General features: G+C 39.7%; 1 protein-coding gene and 1 gene segment (V, D, J or C); both read right to left on the bottom strand.

The window, feature by feature from the left end:
- Positions 1–8371: 8371 nt before the first annotated feature.
- LOC122705724 lies at positions 8372–9000 on the bottom strand. The segment is given in 2 exon segments: positions 8372–8739; positions 8912–9000. Coding segments are annotated over 2 exon segments (417 nt in total).
- Positions 9001–12543: 3543 nt separating this feature from the next.
- LOC122705723 lies at positions 12544–16869 on the bottom strand. The gene is made up of 4 exons (XM_043921107.1): positions 16751–16869; positions 16194–16555; positions 13083–13089; positions 12544–12878 (listed from the first exon to the last, which is right to left on the bottom strand). Exons 1-4 carry the CDS (start codon positions 16800–16802, stop codon positions 12544–12546), a joined length of 756 nt encoding a protein of 251 aa, XP_043777042.1. The 5' UTR covers positions 16803–16869.
- Between the last annotated feature and the right edge of the window lie 1226 nt (positions 16870–18095).

The following is an 18095-nucleotide window of genomic DNA, read 5'->3' as shown; positions in this document are numbered from 1 at the left end:
AAGTCACAGTGAAATTTAGTTCCACGCAGAAAATGTGTCTGTGTTAGGAATCTGCACCCTCTGGTGAACAGGGACAGAAAAATGATGCATGTATCCTGGTCTCTGCTGCAAATCAGAAAAATGTTATCCTTGACAGTATCCATAAGGCACATGTCAGTCTTCAGGTGAGGCTTGGAAATCTGATCAACAGCTGTCAACACCTCTCAGGTCTGTTTTGTTTTTAGGATACTACCTGACATGGAAGTTCTTTAACAGAGCATCCCAGGTATTTCTGTAGTTAAGAAGATAATCAATTTTCTTAAGCACTTTAACATAGTGCTTTATAGTCACATGCATCCATGTGGGCCAACCTATAATCCACTGACTGTCAGAAAAGGGTTTTGTGGCTGATTACAGAGAAAGTAATAAGAAGTCAAGTCAGTATTGAATGAATCTCTATTTCTCAGCATTATACCCCAATTTATAGAACAGTGACTTACATTTATTACATGCTAACTAAGTATTTGCTATACCAAACATAAATAATGAATAAAGGGTCTTTGATTGAGGAATCACTACTACTTGAAATATAGTATTTTATCATTACTAAAATAATACCATTTGTAAGAAATGCTAACTTTTTAATAAATATTTTCAGGGGGAAAACTTCACACTATCCTATCAATAGTCAAATAACCTTGAATTTCAAAACCATTAAAATATGAAAACAAAAGAATTATCATAACTGAATTTATCAAATCCTTATAGAATGATCTGACATCAATATCTTATTCTACTATTTCCCTGATTTCAAGATAAGATGGCTAATCTATCTGAATCAGCCAAGATGAACCCCATACTCTTAATGAAAATCTAGCTTCAGGATTGATTCTCTCAACACCCATCTGCCACATTTTGTTGCCAAACTTTAATCAAATAGTTTTCCTCCATTGGGTTGGGAACCCTAAAAATGTGGATTTCTGTCAAAAGCCTGGAGCATGAGTTAGGACTCTGTTCTTTCCCAGCTTTTCAAATTATTAAAAACATAGCTGATATGTATACAACAGCAAATAATAGAATCAATGTGTGACTGATCTTAAATGACAGTTTCAGGAATTCCAACTATAACTTCATGAATTGTACTTTTCAGGATTGAGACCAAGAAGTGTAATTTTTTCCTTGACCCCACTGCACAGCTTGTAGAATCTTAGTTCCCTGCCCAGGGATGGAACCAGGGCCCTCGGCAGTGAAAGAACAGACTCCCAGCTGCTGGACAACCAGGGAATTCCCAGAAATTCGTAACTTTTAAAACTCCCAGATGGTTTTGTTGCAGCTAGTTCAATACTGGTTTATAAGATTTCTTTTGTAATCAGTGTCCTAAAGCAAGATGGTCATCAATGATCAGGCAGAAATGCCATTTTTTAAACTGGTCTTTTGCTATGAAGTAAATGGCAACCCACTCCAGTGTTCTTGTCTGGAGAATCCCAGGGATGGGGGAGCCTGGTGGGCTGCTATCTATGGGGTCGCACAGAGTCGGACATGGCTGAAGAGACTTAGCAGCAGAAGCAGCAGCAAAAACAAGCACTTCTTTAGCTTACTTTTTATGAATATTCATTTTTGAAGAAATAAAATAAACAAAACATCCTCAAGGATGAAGTTCTGGAGTGGAGCGCACATTTTGTAAAACCCTGTAACCGTGCATCCCTAGACAAACGTGCATGGGTGCTCAGCCGCTTCAGTCATGTCCAATTCTTTGCAATTCTATGGACTGCAGCCTGCCAGGCTCCTCTGTCCATGGCGTTCTCCAGGCAAGGGTTGTCATGCCCTCCTCAAAGGGACCTTCCTGACCCAGCAATCAAACCCACAACTCCTGAAACTCCTGCATCACAGGAAGATTCTTTACCACTAAGCCACAGGGGAAGCCCCATGCTAGACTCAAAGATGGAAGTTTAGCTCAGCCTGATTCCTGGAGTTCACTCTCCACAGATTTGTATCAAGCAGCTTCATCAGTCCAAAGTAAACATACAGATAACTTCCCTGATCTAGATTTAAGTAATAAAATCAGGCTCAGATTCTCTTTTGGGTTCACATATTCCTTCCTTTCTCCTTTATTTTCCAACTCCGTTGTCAAAAATGGCCTCAAAACTATGCTAGGAAGGAATTCTGAAAAAATTTGACACATTAAACAGAAAGCGAAAAATAAGTTTGGATGATGCTGGGTTGAAAATAAATGTATAACACATGGACACAGAAAGCTACTATCCACACCTTTAAAAAACTATATAGGACAATGAGAACACAGAGGAGAAATATTTGGAGTTGGGGTCACATTAGAAGACTCATGCAACATTGAAGAAATACATTTGCTAAACTTGGATTTTTAATTGTTTTATAAATACACAACATTCACAAAACTATACTGCACTTATTTTAAATAAACAAATTAATAAGATTTGACATGTGTACACATTTGTGAAGCTATTATTCCAAGCAAGATAATGAACAGTGCATCACCCAAAAGAGTTTCCTCACATCTCTTTGTAATCTTCTCTCAATCCTCTCCCCCACTCCTACTCCAATTTTCATGCAGCACTTCCATCATGAACTAGTTTGCATGTTTTATATGATATAAATGGAATCATGTGTACTCTTTGGTCTATTTTCTTTCTCTCAGCATAATTAAGATTCTTTCATGGTTGTAAGTATCAATGGTTCATTCCTTTGTATTGATGAAAAGTCTTCCGTTACATAGATATAAAACAATTTGTTAATCTAGTCACCTATTAGCAAACATTTCTGTTAGTTCTAGTTGGAGGCTGCTACAAACAAAGTTGCTTTGAGCTTTTTTGTGTCGCATTTTTAGTAGACATGTGCTTTCATTTTTCTCTTGGGTGAATATCTGGAAGTGGAATCCCTGGAGCATATGGTAGGTGTTTATTTGACTTTTAACTTTCTTATTTTTCTAGTGGTTTTTTATAGATTCCCTTGGATTTTATACTAAGATAACTATGCTGTCTGTGACTAAAGACAGGTTCATGTCTTCCTTTTCAAATTGTGTTTTTTTGCTTCTTTCTCTTGCCTTTTTACACTGGCTAGAATCCCTAGTAAAACACTAAATACAAACAGTGAGAGCAAAAATTCTTCCCCTAGTGCTGAAATTAGGGGGGAAGCATTCATTCTTTCACCATCAAGTATGATGTTTGATGTAGTTTTTGTAGAGGCTTTTTATTAAGTTGAGGAAATTCCTTAGGTCCTAATTTTCTGGAAGTTTTTGAACAGGAATGGATGCTGAATTATCTCAAATGCTTTTTCTGCATCTATTGAGGTTATTCTCGTTAATTATCAACTGCTACTTGTCAGCCCCTGTAACTACACTATTGATAACTTGCCACAATAAAATATCAAAGAATATATCACTCTCCCATTTTATATAATAAAACAAGGCTCACAAGTGTCTAGAAAGTTTGTGGCCAAGCTAATAATTTTGAATAGAAATCTCATTGATAGCAAACCTGATTCCCTGTTTTTTATACTATTGATCATTTTCAGGGGCTTCTCTGGTGGCTCAGAGGTAAAGAACCCACCTGCAATGCAGAAGCTGCAGGTTGGATCCCCGAGTTGGGAAGATCCCCTGGAGGAGGAAATGGCAACCCACTGCAGTATTCTTGCCAGGATAATCCCCTGGACAGAGGAGCCTGGCAGGCTACAGTCCACGGGGTCACAGGGGGCTGGACGTGACTGAAGCAGCAGAGCGCACACGCACACAGTACAGTCTGTGAACCGCTTTCTTCTTTATTTCTGCACATTGAGCAATAAAAAGTGACTAAATCATCACAGATTTGACCCTTTCACCAAAAGAGGACAGCAACACATTGGAAAGAACATCCAAGCTGCAGTTCAGGGGCTGACCACCAGGTAATGGCTTGGCCACTCCTTTCAGATCAATTGTTAGGCACCTGAGGAGCAGTGCACTATGACAAAGATGACAAATTCTTCTAGGTTTACGTGAACCCCCAGAGTACCAAAACTTCCTTCACAGCTCCTGATCACTCACTTTCTCTAGTCCTTGAAACTGGCTTGTGATAAAGTAGTCTAGAGGATGGCTGTTCAAATTAACTAAGATAAATATTTCTCAAAAATTTAAAAACAGAAGTGTCATATGATTCAAGAATTCCACTTCTAATTATGTCAAAAAATTGAAATTTTGGTATGTGCCCAAAACACTGAGATATTTATATAGCTATGTTTCTGTCAAAAGGTGGAAGCAACCCAAATATCACCAAATGAATGGATAGATGAAATGTGATCTATACTTACCCTAGAATATTATTCAATCTTAAAAAGGAAAGAAATTCTAAAACATGTGACAACATAGATGAAACTTGAGTACATCATGATAAATGAAATAAGACACAAAATGACCTGTGGTGCATGATTCCACTTCTACAGGATGTCTAAAGTAGTCAAACTCAGAGAGAGTAGAAGAGTAGTGGTCAGGAGCTAGAGGAACAGGGGAATGGGGAGCTACTCTTTAATGAGTACAAATTTTCAGTTTTTCAACATGAAAAGAGTTCTAGAGATGAATAATGTTTCTGTTTAATGATAATGTAAATGTATTTAATATCACTATATTCAGTTCAGTTCAGTTCAGTCAGTCGTATCCGACTCTTTGTGACCCCATGAATTGCAGCACGCCAAGCCTCCCTGTCCATCACCAACTCCCAGAGTTTACTCAAACTCATGTCCATCGAGTCAGTGACACCATCCAGCCATCTCATCCTCTGTCGTCCCCTTCTCCTCCTGCCCCCAATCCCTCCCAGCATCAGGGTCTTTTCCAATGAGTCAACTCTTCGCATGAGGTGGCCAAAGTATTGGAGTTTCAGCTTTAGCATCAGTCCTTCCAATGAACAGCCAGGACTGATCTCCTTTAGAATGGACTGGTTGGACCTCCTTGCAGTCCAAGGGACTCTCAAGAGTCTTCTCCAGCACCACAGTTCAAAAGCATCAATTCTTTGGTGCTCAGCTTTCTTCACAGTCCAACTCTCACATCCATACATGACCACTGAAATGATCACTGTGTTATACACTTAAACTTATTAATATGGAAAAAAAAATATCTGTTAGGATGGTATGATTTTTTGAGTTAAACAAATTTAAGACTTTTTTAAATTAACTTTTACTGGAGTACAGTTGATTTACTGTGTCATTTTCCGCTGTACAGCAAAGTGAATCAGTTGTGCACACACAGCACACCCAGTCTGTTTAGAATTATATTCCCATGTAGGTCCTTACAAAGTATTAAGCAGAGTTCCCTGTGCCCTTCAGTAGGTTTCTTATTAGTTATCTGTCTATATTATATATGTAGTAGTGTGTATATGACAATCCCAGCCTCCTAATTTATCCCTCCCCTACTTCCCCCTTGGTAACCATAAATTTGTTTCCTATATCTGTGGCTCTACTTCTGTTTTGGAATTAGGTTCATTTGTACCACTTTTTAAAATTCCACATATAAGTAATATATGATATTTGTCTTTGTTTGACTTCAGTCAGTGTGACAATCTCCAGGTCTATCCATGTTGCTGCAAATGGCATTACCTCATTGTTTTTATGGCTGAGTAATATTGCATAGTATACATGTACCACACCTTCTTTATCCATTCTTTCCATAGACATATAGGTTGCTTCCATGTCCTTGGTATTGTAAATAGTGCTGCAGTGAACATTAGGGTGCATGTATTTTTTCAAATTATGGTTTTCTCCAGATTTATGCCCAGGAGTGGAATCGCTGGGTCATATGGTAGCACTCTTTTTAGTTTTTTAAGGAGCGTCCATACTGTTCTCCATAGTGGCTATACCAATTTACATTTCCACCAACAGTGTAGGAGTGTTCCCTTTTCTTCTTTTCTCCACACCTTCTCCAGCATTTATTGCTTGTAGATTCTTTGATGATGGCCATTCTGATCAGTGTGAGTGAAAGTGAAAGTCACTCAGTCATGTCCGACATTTTGTGATCCCATGGACTATACAGTCCATGGAATTTTCCAGGCCAGAGTACTGGAGTGGGTAGCCTTTCACTTCTCCAGGGGATCTTCCCAATCCAGGAATCAAACCCAGGTTTCCCACATTGCAAGCAGATTTTTTGCCAGCTGAGCCACCAGGGAAGCCCAAGATTTTGTACCAACTGAGCCACCAGGGAAGCCCAAAGATCAGTGTGAAGTGACATCTCATTGTAGTTTTGATTTGCATTTGTCTAGTAATTAGTGGTGTTGAGTATCTTTTCATATGCCTCTTGGTCCCCTGTACATGTTCTTTGGAGAAGTGTCTATTGGATCGTCCCCTCATTTTTATTTGAATTGTTTTGGTTTTTTTTTAATATGGATCTGCATGAGCTGTTTGTATATTTTGGAGACTAATCCCTTGTCAATTCGGTTGTGAATATTTTCTCTCTCTGTGAATTTTCTTTCTGTTTTGTTTATGATTTCCTTTGCTATGCAAAAGCTTTTAAGTTTAGTTAGGTTCCATTTGTTTCTTTTTATTTTTATTTTCATTACTCTAGGAGGTAGACCAAGGAAAGATTCTAGTGTGATTTATGTCAAAGAGTGTTCTGCCTATGTTATCCTCTAACAGTTTTATAGTATCCAGTCTTACATTTAGGCCTTTAAACCATTTTGAGTCTATTTTTGTGTATGATGTTAGAGAGTGTTCTGATTTCATTCTTTTACATTTAGCTGTCCAGTTTTTCCAGCCTCACTTATTGTAAAGAATGTAAGACATTCCTTTTAAGATTTCTACTCTACACAATTGCTTTCCAAATACAAAAATAAGAAGCAGCTACTATACAAGATCACTTAGCAACCACCCATTACCATTCAACTTTTAAAACACTGACAAAAATGGGATTCAAGTTAGAAGGAAGAAGTTGCAGAGAAGGAATATTTGGGATTGTGTAACAATGATTGAATGAGAGAGCCTAGAAGGGTGCAAAATCAGCCACATGATGGCAAAAATGCTTTTGGAAGAGCGTGCAGTGTAAGGCAAGACCAGAGACAGAACATAATTCATACAGTACTTTGCAAAATGTCCTTCTAAGAGCCACTAATTATTGATCTTTTTGTGGATAAGACTGAAGAGAGGCAGGAAAAACTTACATTATGGAAACTGAGCCATTCAATGATAGAGGTGTTAATAAGAAGCAATGAGTATTAGCACAAAGTAGGCACCTTAGAATGTAAATAAAGGTACTATTAACTCAGCTAACAAAACTAAAATGAATGAATTTATTAAATGGTGAAAAACAACATGATATTCAAAAGAAGGAAAATCACACAGAGATTTCATGACAAAACAATGCCTGTAACATAACATATAGTCAATTAATATTTAATGATTTGCTAGGAAAATTAAATAACCAGTCTTGTTTAGGCTTCAGAGACAAAGCAGAACAGGCCTCTGACCTTGCTTCTAAACTTCCTGGACAGTGCCCTAACTGTGAGTAACTGCCTACTGTGAGTAACTGCCTGCTGTGAGTGCAAGACTTCTAGCACAATGGATAAAATGGGGAAGGAATCTTGAGATTGTTGAGCTCCTAGAGGGATCCCCCAGCCTGAGCAACATTCCAAGTTTTACATGACTAAACGAACAGCATTAACATGAAACCAGAGCTGCAACTGGGTCACAGATTGATGATGATATCAGTTTGCAACTGCCCTGCGATTGTAAATGAGAGCCCTGAACTGTAATCTTTGAAGTCTTACCCATGGAAAGGACTCTTTTCATAACTGGGACTCCAGAAGTGCTGTGACCTGGGACTTCCCAGTGCTGGAAACTCTCAAGTCTGGATGTTGGTCAAAACCCAATTTGTTGATGTATCATCTACTCTTTCTATTTTCTTTTAATGTTAGTGTGTTTAATGCTAATATATTAAAAGTAAACTAGATAATTCTCCAATAAACATCTATATTATTTATTTGTATATAACAAGTGGCTTATTTTGTTAACAAATCCTTTGAACCTGAGACAAAAGTGAAAACTTTTGGTGAAACATGAATAAATTGAAATGAAAATCCAACAATTCACACATATTTTTACTGATTTATAATTCAGACATTTCTGAATTTCCTTAGTCAATTCTTCTAGCTCATATGAATCACTGCATGGCAAGGATTTTATGTGGCTAATTTCTGTCCTCAGTACATAATTTTACATTTTTAATAAATAAATAATTTAAACCTAAATTTTTAGGGATAAGGATTTTTTTTAATGAATGATAGCTCTGAATATGGCCTCTGAACCTAGAGAACTGTTTTCTTAGAATGAGTATCTTCTCTCTAACCCTATGCTTGTGCAACCGTAATCACTTCCTGTCTGTGCTGGCAACTCCCTGCCCTGGTCCCTACAGCAGGTGGAGCAGGGCCCTGGGTTTTGGTGCAGGTCCCTCCTCCACACGTCTCACTGTGGGCTCTCTCAGCGCACAGAAATACACTGCAGAGTCCTCCAGCTGTGAAGCTGAGATGACAAGTGTGATAGATTTTCTTGCTTTCTGGAAATTCAATGAGTAGCGACCTTCTGTGGCATTTTGCTGGTTATGAGAATCCTGACGAATAAGGAGAATCATCCCCCCACTGCTGGGCTGCTTGTACCAGAATAAACTATACTGTGATTCCCTGGTGTCATACTTGCAATCCAGGGTCACAGCTTCCTTCTCCTGCACTAATACTTGTGGTGGTTGTTCTTGAGTTACCTTCTGGGCAATAATGGATCCTAAAGAAAAAAAAAAAAAAAAAGAATCAGAACTTTAGGAATAAGTGGTGTGGAATAAAGAAATCCTATTTTAGACCCTACCACCCCTTCTTCCCAGGGTTCCCATAAGACTGCCTGTTCCTCCAGTCCTTAGGTAACAGAGGAGGTACAGTTCCACCGGGACCATCCTTACCTAAACACAGTGAAGCCACGACCACCTTCAGAAGGCTGGAGAGAAGCATGTTTCAGCTCTCCGCTAGATGGAAAATATCTTCTTCTTCAGTGTCAAGACTTTGCAAGGTGAGATGAGCCTGACAGGGTGAGGGAAGGATTGCTGGGTGTGTGCTGCTGCTGCCTCACAACAGGAAACAGGGGTTTCCTGGAGTAGCAAGTTGATGTGGCTCATGTCAACATCTCTATGGACCAGATGAGTGTCTCACTCACCCCAAACTTCCTTTTGTATTAACCAGCTCTTCAGTTCAGTTCGGTTCAGTTCAGTCACTCAGTTGGGTCCAATTCTTTGTGACCCCATGAACCACAGCACGCCCGGCTTCCCTGTCCATCACCAACCCCCGGAGTCCACCCAAACCCATTTTCAGTTGATACCAATTACATCTGAAAATAAACACAAGTCAAATTTGATATTGAAAGGAAGAGTGATAATTTGACTAACTACTGTGTTCAGCTGTTGCATCTATGATGGGACTTGTTTCAAGATACTGCATGTAATGGATTATGGAAACAACATAAGATGTAGTGATCAGTTTCACCCTAGATAATATACATGTTTCAATGCTGTTCTCTTGAAACATCCCACCCTCGCCTTCTCCCACAGAGTCAGGAAAAACAATAAAGAATAATAGTGGTAATAATTCTTCAGAGATCTGAAAGGTGTCCAAGAAGATCAAAACTACTTACAATAGAAATTCCAGAAGAATGATAAAAAAGCAAAAATCAATGAAATCAATCTCCCCAAATTTATTAAATACCTGAGAATATATTAACAGGTTTAAATGCTCAGGATCTCCCCAAAATGAAACAATAGAGAGTAACATTTTTAACACAGTAAGTTTTTTGAATTTCAAGGTGAAAGGAAAATCTCTCCACTTATCTATGGTTGAAATAAAGAGGTTTACCTAAAAAAAAAAAAAAAAAAAAAGATGTAGTGATCTTTTATCCTCATACCTACATATGCTTTTTTCATTTAAGATAGAAATAAATTGCTTTATGAAAAGAAGACAAATCCGTTTGTGTTAATTACTGCAGCTTTCTCAACCTACATATCAATATAGCAATCACTATAATTCTTCACCACCACATCTGCTCAGTTACCTAACTTGGGACCTAATAGTAGGAGAAAAGATAATCCCCCTTTACAGAAAGCTAGAATGAATCTCACAGACATGGAGTCCTGTCACAGTGGTCCCTTTCTCTTCTCTATTTGTTCTGACAGCCCAGGTCTGTTCAGAGAGGTCAAATAGATGCTAGATAATTGGTCATCAGGTTATCAAACTTTTGAATTTATGTTGTTCCCATTAATTCATTTGGAACCCTCTCAGTCAGGCCCAACTCTCTGTGACCCCAGACCTGCCAGGCTCCTCTGACCATGGCATTCTCCAGGCAAGAATACTGGAGTGGGTAGCCATTCCCTCCTCCAGTGGATCATTTCCAACCCCAGGATTGAACCCAGGTCTCCTGCATTGTAGGCAGGTTCTTGATCATCTGAGCCACCAGGGAAGCCCAAAAGAGCCAGAAAAAGCCTCTATATTCTGTGTACCTAGTTCTAAGGGAATATACCACAAGAGACCTCCATAAGACAGTTGATCATGAAACTACTACTGATTATAATATTTGTGTAAGAATGTAAAAGGAAAGCCATGCCTAAGGTTAAACAACATGGTGTCAACTACAAATTGTCACTTGCCAAGAGTATTTGTCAGCAACTGAACAGCAAGGGCATTTGTCTTCCACCTCGACAGAGACTGAACCCTGCACTGCTGTAGCTGCTGACCTTCAAAACCCTCTGAGGGTAATGCAGGGTGGACAGTGAGGCACTCTGTGCTCCTGGGAAACTGGTGAAACAGGTCTTCACATAGTTAGATGTTTTCAGGAACTGATTTCATGATCCCAATCCTTGCATCTCTTCATATCTAGAAAAACACTAAATCCTTTCATGGTGACATCAGCTCCTTGGGACTAGCAGAAAATCTTTCATAAAGTAAGCATTTGATTGTGTTGAATTCCCCCTTTGCCAAAATCTTATATGTTGACCTTCCCCCACTACCTCTTTGGAGCAGTCTCTCAGAGCTATCTGAGCTTCGGTCTCCCCGGCTGCAGTCCTCATTTTGCCCCAAGTAAAACTTAGCTCACAGCTCTCACATTGTGCATCTTTTCAGTCAACAATGACAGACAGCAGAGAGCTGTTACCTACAGGGGCCTACCCCTTAAAGTTGAACAGAATTTACCTTCCTATCTAGAAGTAATTACAGCCTCAGCTAAACTGATTGAAGTTTCAGATCCTGCCCTGGCATCTCCATTAAATCTGATGGTACCACACATAGCACAAATTGTTCTCCAACCTAAAGCACCCACCTTTTTCTACCAATCAATTTACTAATATAAAACATTAATTTCCCCTCAGGTTATTCAACTTTGTTACCCTTCTCAGTGAAAAGTTCTCCTGATAGTACCTTTGCTATTCAAAATGCCTTCGTGTCCAGAGCAGATTTTTTTAACACTCTCATACCAAATGTGAATTAATGTGTTTTAAAATAATCTTATCTTAAATATTGAAAAGAAACAATACCAGGCTGTCTATGCAATAACTATTCTAAACTCCTTTTTAAACCAATCATTAGCAAAAACAAAATTAACTAAGTATCTGAACTTGTGAATCTATTTTGGATACATTAAATTACAAAAAGTATACATACAGTGGTAGTTAGAGGTTTTTAACACAGTTCACATATCATGTATGCCTGTTAAAATGAAAGTGAAAGTTGCTCATTGTGCCTGATTCTTTGTAACCACATGGCCTATACAGCCCATGGAATTCTCCAGGCCACAATACTGGAGTGGGTAGCCTTTTCCTTCTCCAGGGAATCTTCTCAACCCAGGGGTTGATTCCAACTCTCCCACATTGCAGGCAGATTCTTTACCAGCTGAGCCACAAGGGAAGCCCAAGAATACTGGAGTGGGTAACCTACTCCTTCTCCAGCAGATCTTCCCAACCCAGGAATCAAAGCAGAGTCTCCTGCATTGCAGGATTCACCCTTTCTTATTTCTTTAACAAACATCTACTGATAATTAACTATGTGAATGGGGAATGCTCAATTCAACATATAATAGTAAGTGAAAAACATTATAAGCCTATTGTAACAATAATTTATTGAAAAGGTAAGCTGAATATTCACAATATTATGTGATTGCAGAATTATCAATATCATATTTATTGGATATCACACATTTCCCTATAATTGGCATGCAATATATAATCAGAAAAATAATAAATGTTGTTTTCAAAACACAGTATTAAAAAAAATCCATTCATGATAAGGATTATAAATTGATACCAAGAGGTTATTTAGAGAAAAGGAGTCTGAGTAGCAAATGTAAAGGCAATCTTACAATTTTGAAACAAAACAATGCTAACTCCCTTCAAGAAATCAATAAGCAGCAATTATCCATCAAATGTGTCATACTTTCTGGGTCATCTTGAACCTAACCTTCTTATTCTATGCTTGTCTAACACATCAGTTTCCACTTGCAGACAAACAATATGACAGATGCTACTTTGAAGGTTGCACCAGAGAAGGGGGCTGCCCGTCACAAGTATGAGGACAGGTAGCGGCTGCCTGGGCAGCGCTGTGTCCTTGCTGCACAGAAGTAGGCAGCTGAGTCTCCAGGCTGGATGGTTGCGATGTGCAGGGAGAGACGTTTGGAGGTCTTATTCAAGAAAACAGTCAGTCTCTGGTCTTTTTTTTCACCCATATTTGAATGAATAGCTACAAGGAGCTGGGGACCTTTTCCAGGTTCTTGCTTATACCAAGGGAAATACTCTGAAGCAGTGTCTGTATAAGTGCAGGTGATAACAGCGGTGTTTCCCTCCTGCACACTCAGGGTAGAAGGACTCTGCTCCACCTCGTTTCCAAGACTGACACCTATGGAGAAAGTAGAAGTCAGAGAAAGGAGAAGGTTGTCAGATTATTAAGTTCCACAATTTACTTTCCCTTTTCTACAATAACTAGAAGAAACCTGAATAAAGTCAGTCTCGGTGTCTAACAAATATCTACTAATACACTGTTTCTCTTTTTTTTTTTAATTAATTTATTTATTTTACTGTTTCCCTTAAACCCTCAACTCACAGTCCAGCTGTAGCCATAAGAATGTGATTAAAGCTCCAATGGGTGTCTTCACTGTTTTTCCCATTTAAGATCAATTGTGGACCTGCAGTCTCCAGCCAGGAGACCTGCTTCTGTTACCAAGTGTCCCCTTCTTTTCTCTAGTGGTTTCTACCCAGCCAATAAGAAAAAGGCTCTGCTTCTGCCCTAAGCCTATCCATTCAGAATCCATTCAAAGGAGCCCTCCACATATTCTGATCAGCAGAGGTGCACCCCCATCTGGTGGTCACATCTCTACCTACTGAATTCTGGTTAAATGTCCTTTTCATGGCTGTGCCTACGAGGGACATGCATAAAATCAGCAAAGGTCAAACAAATTATGTCTCAGATTGAAGTAATCTAATGCACAGTAAGAATATAGAGATAGAGAATTTGACTGTTTATAAGCTGAAAAGAGGTTGATGCGGTTGCTCTTTATTCAATGATGGGCCTGATGTATAATTTTTAAATTATAAAAGCACCATGATTCACTCTCCTAAACAAACAAGCAAACATATATATATATATATATATATGAAACTATCAAGTTCAGCCAATATACCATTTTCATTTGCCTGTTATGGAGGAAAACTCTGTAAAAGAAACTTGTAAGCCAAAGATCAGAGTAACAGAGAGAAGATCATTTGACATTTCAACTGCCTGTTATCTCAGACTGTCTCCTCTAACCTGGTTTTCAGTGGGCCCTTGCTTTCTCAGAGAATTGACAGTAGAAACAGTTGAAATGTATCCTAAAATGTAATTACTAAATGGCAGAGATCTAATGTTGCAGTTTGCATTAGACAGCTTTTCTTTGCTCAGCAACAAGGGTCTGGAATAAGGAGATAGGAAAAGAACATTAAGGGGGAGGTGAGGATATCCAGCTTATCCTCTACTTTCTGCTGCTAGCTCATTTGATATATTTTTTAATTATATAATTTTTCATTCTGCCATCTTGGATCTAATTTCTGTTTTGTAAAATGAGGTGAACTAAACCCTGTCTAAGGGCTCATCTAGCTCTAAATTCTTTTATACTATTTAGCAGAACAAATCTTTATTGAGGCCTGCTCATATACAATGTAGAGTGATGAGAGAGAGTGGGGAGAGACCCCTTGCACTCTGGAACCCCAACACCATTTGTGCATTTCATGCAGTCTTCGGGGGCTGTGGTTGCCACTAATTAACCCTAGGTCTTCTTCTGAAGCAGAGGTAGGGTCCGTGGAGTGAATCCCTATCTGTGATTTCATTTCTCCTATAAGATCAAGGAGAATATAAATCCAGAGTAAAATGGCATAAAATGGGGCAGGGCTCACTGAATGTGAGCGTCATCACAGACAGTGAGGTCAAAGGGGCTTTGTGACTGAATCGGTAAGGAGATGTTCTTCTGGTGATTCATTCTGTAAGTCTTACTTCATCTTGTAGGAATAAAAGAAAAAACATCTGCACAACTGGAGGACCCGGAGGAAGTCGCTGAGTTGCCAACAGGTAAAGCAAGAGGCTCTTTCTAAAGCAACCAAATTGCTTTCTGGCTTCTGTCTCTCCGTGCAAGTGTAGGTGGGGATCACCTGTCATTTTTAGAACCAGTGCAAAATGAAAATTTGGAATCTTCTTTGCAAGAAGCAGGGTAAAGTCTCATTAAGTAATGTTTCTAGTGGCTTCCCTGGTGGCTCAGATGGTAAAGAACTTGCCTGCAATGCGGGAGACCTGAGTTCGATCCCTGGGTCTGATCCCTGGGTCGGGAAGATCCCTTGGAGTAGGAAATGGCAACCCACTCCAGTATTCTTGCCCAGAGAATTCCGTGGAACGAGGAGCCTGGCAGGCTGTAGTCCATGGGCTCGCATAGAGTAGGACAGGATGGAGCGACTAACACTTTCACTTTCAACGTTTCTAGTGGCACCATTTTTCTAAAATGCTTTAACTCTTCATACAAATTAGTTTCATGTATCTGAATCTAATTTTTTGAGACTTTCGATCATTTTAGGTTCACAGAAAAATTAAAGAGAAGATGCAGAGGTTTCCAATATACCTCTCACTCCCACACTTGCATAACCTCTCTTGCTATCAACTTCCACACGAGACTGGTCTATTTCTCACAACTGATGAGCCCATATTAACACATTATAATCACCCAAAGTCTATAGTTTACTAGGATTCACTCTTGGTGTTGTACATTCTATGGGTTTACACAAATGTACAGTGGCACGTGTTCATCATCATAGTATCACAGAGAGTAGTTTCACTCCTAAACATCCTTTGTGCTCTGCCCATTCATCCCTCCACTCCCCTCAATCCCTGCAATCAGTGGTTTTCACTCTCTTTATAATTTTGCCTTTCCCAGAATGTCACATAGTTGGAATCATATAGTAGGCGGCCTTTGAGATTGACTTCTTTCACTTAGTATCATGCATTTAAGTTTCCTTTGTATTTTTATGGCTTGACAGCCCATTTCTTTTTAACACTGAATAATATTCCATTGTTTGGATGTACCACAATTTACTTATCCATCCACTTGCTGAAGGACATCTTGGTTAGTCCCAAATGTCGGTACCTGTGGATGAGCCGCTGTAGACCCGTGCCTTTCTCTCAGCCTGTGGCAGCTGCCCTCAGTGTTTGGTGCTCCTTGGCTTTCAGACACAGCGCTCCAGTCTCTGCCTTGTCTTCACATAAAAAATTATTTTTCTTATATTTGTTATTACCAGGACTCAAAACTCTGAATACAAACTTTAAAAACATTGCACACATTTAATTCCCTTTTCACTTTGAAGGAACACACACGTGCAGTTAACCAAAAAATTGAGTCATCTCTTTCTGTTTGTTGATCACCATATATTTTTTCAAGCATTTTCTATCAGAGAAATTTATATATAGCTTATATTTTGTCTGTCAGGAGCAGTAGACTTTTTTAGCAGGACATTGAATATTGGCATCTACATCAGTTATGACAATGGCTCCATATTAGAGCTTTATATACACGGGAGATTTCTGGGATAAGAAGGGCAAAAAAAAAAAAAAGTGAAATGACAGTCCTAAAGGATCTGATCTTCGGAAGAAAAAAGTGCTGAAGTATGAATCTGGACTCCCAAAGAGGTAACAAGGTACTTGCATGGTGTAGCCCTGCGGAGGGGCGGGGCTGAGGCAGCTGCAGTTTGGGCACAGGCTGCAGATCACCGGGGAGCACTGTGCCTCCACCGCACAGAGGTAGGTGGCTGCGTCTTCCAGCTGGGAGGCTGCGATGTGTAGGGTGCTATACCGTTCCTTAAAATTCACTGTGGAACTCAGCCTTTCTTTCTGCTTCGTCCCTGAAGTTATGGAAAACAGCGTGGTGAGGCTGCCTCCGGGATTCTGCTGGAACCACTGCACATTGCTCACTGTGTCAGAAAAATTGCACCTCAGAGTAGAGTTGGCTCCTTCCTGGAGCTTCAAGACTGAAGGGCTCTGCTCCACCTTCACTCCTCTCACCCCTGCTCGGAAAGAGAAAAGCAAACACATATGATGTCACTGAGGGGTCGCGGATGGGGTTTCCAGACCAGGAAACCCTCTCAGGAAGCACCTGAGGATGAAGGAGCATCTAGGATCCCCAGGTCATCTCTCCCCCTCCTGCCCACTGACGGCTGTGGACTCTCCCCAGCCCCCTCTCTGGGGTGACCCCGACTCACAGCAAATCTGGACCCACAGAAGCCCCAGCAGGGCTCCCCATTGTCTCTTCATGATCCCTTGCCCAGATACTGAGGTGCCTTTGCCCCTACTCTGAAGGATATAGAGTCCTGGGGCCAGAGAAATGTTGTTCTTACTATCAGTGTGTTCCACCAGAATCGCTGAGTACCATTCATATCTGAGGTATGTCAGTTCACTTAACAGGAAACTCCACCCAGAGTGGCCTAGTGAGACTGCAGTAAGGTCAGCAATTTCTCCAAAATTGAGGTTTGGGGGGACACTGCAGAGAGGTAAAAGCAATATTTCTGATGTATATAGTCATAAAGAATTTTTTTTTCTTAAAAGACTATATGTAAGAGAAGATTGTGGGATAGTGTGTGAGGAAAAGTAGATGATATTTCTAGAAGAATTGTGTCATGATGGATTACATAGAACCTTTAGGAATTATAGGGAAGAATGACCCACTTTTCAAATTGCATAGTTTGGCAGAGATTTTGATAATTCAGTTATGTGAAAATTCTCATCAAGGAAAACTATCTGATACATGCATTGTTTATTGCAGAAGTAAATACAATTCTTGAAATCATTTAGAAGCCAAGATATATAGTCAGCCTCTGCACAAAAATGATTCCAATAAGAATTTCGTTGTTGAAAATCAGGACATGCGTATAATGTTCATCTGCCTTAATTTCCACCTCTCCCTTCCTACTGTCCAGCTCTTGGGCACCCTGTTGACCCACAGCTGATTCTGATCTGAGCCACACTTTGAGCCACACTTTTTTGCTCAAATTCAATGTTGTCTTTCTCCTTTCCTTCTATTTTTGTTCCTTATTTTTTCCTCTTTTTATTCTTGTTCTTTCTACTCTCAAGGAAATATATGAAAAGGTAGGAGGTCTGGGGTATTGGAATCATTTCTGGGTCAGTGGGTTTAGGGAATTCAGTCATAACAATTTTAAAAATGAATACAGGTAACGCAGGTGTTTTCTGTTGAGCTTCCATGCTCTCAGAACTCAGTAGTATCCCTATGTCTCTATCTCTGCTCAGAGAATCATCCTCACCATGGATATACAGAGGTAAGGGCTACAGCTTTCCAAACCTTATATAGAATGACAAAGCTGAAATCTGAGATGAACTTCACACAAACACTGTTCCCCTCTCCCCACCTTTGTTGTCTCTAATTTGACTGTTCCCCATGCTCTCTAGGCTCCTCTCTTAACTGTTCCATCTTTGGAATCATCAGAAAATGTCTTCATGTCTTGTAAAGCCTACAGTGCCCCCTAGTGGACTGAAACCATCAACAAAGACCCCTTCAGACCAACAACTGCAGCATCACAGAACCCCAGTCCC

The sequence above is a fragment of the Cervus elaphus genome, chromosome 12 (assembly GCF_910594005.1).
Source record: "Cervus elaphus chromosome 12, mCerEla1.1, whole genome shotgun sequence".
Lineage (NCBI taxonomy): Eukaryota > Metazoa > Chordata > Mammalia > Artiodactyla > Cervidae > Cervus > Cervus elaphus.
Note: the sequence above shows the minus strand (reverse complement) of the source record. Positions and strands in the feature narration are given on the sequence as shown.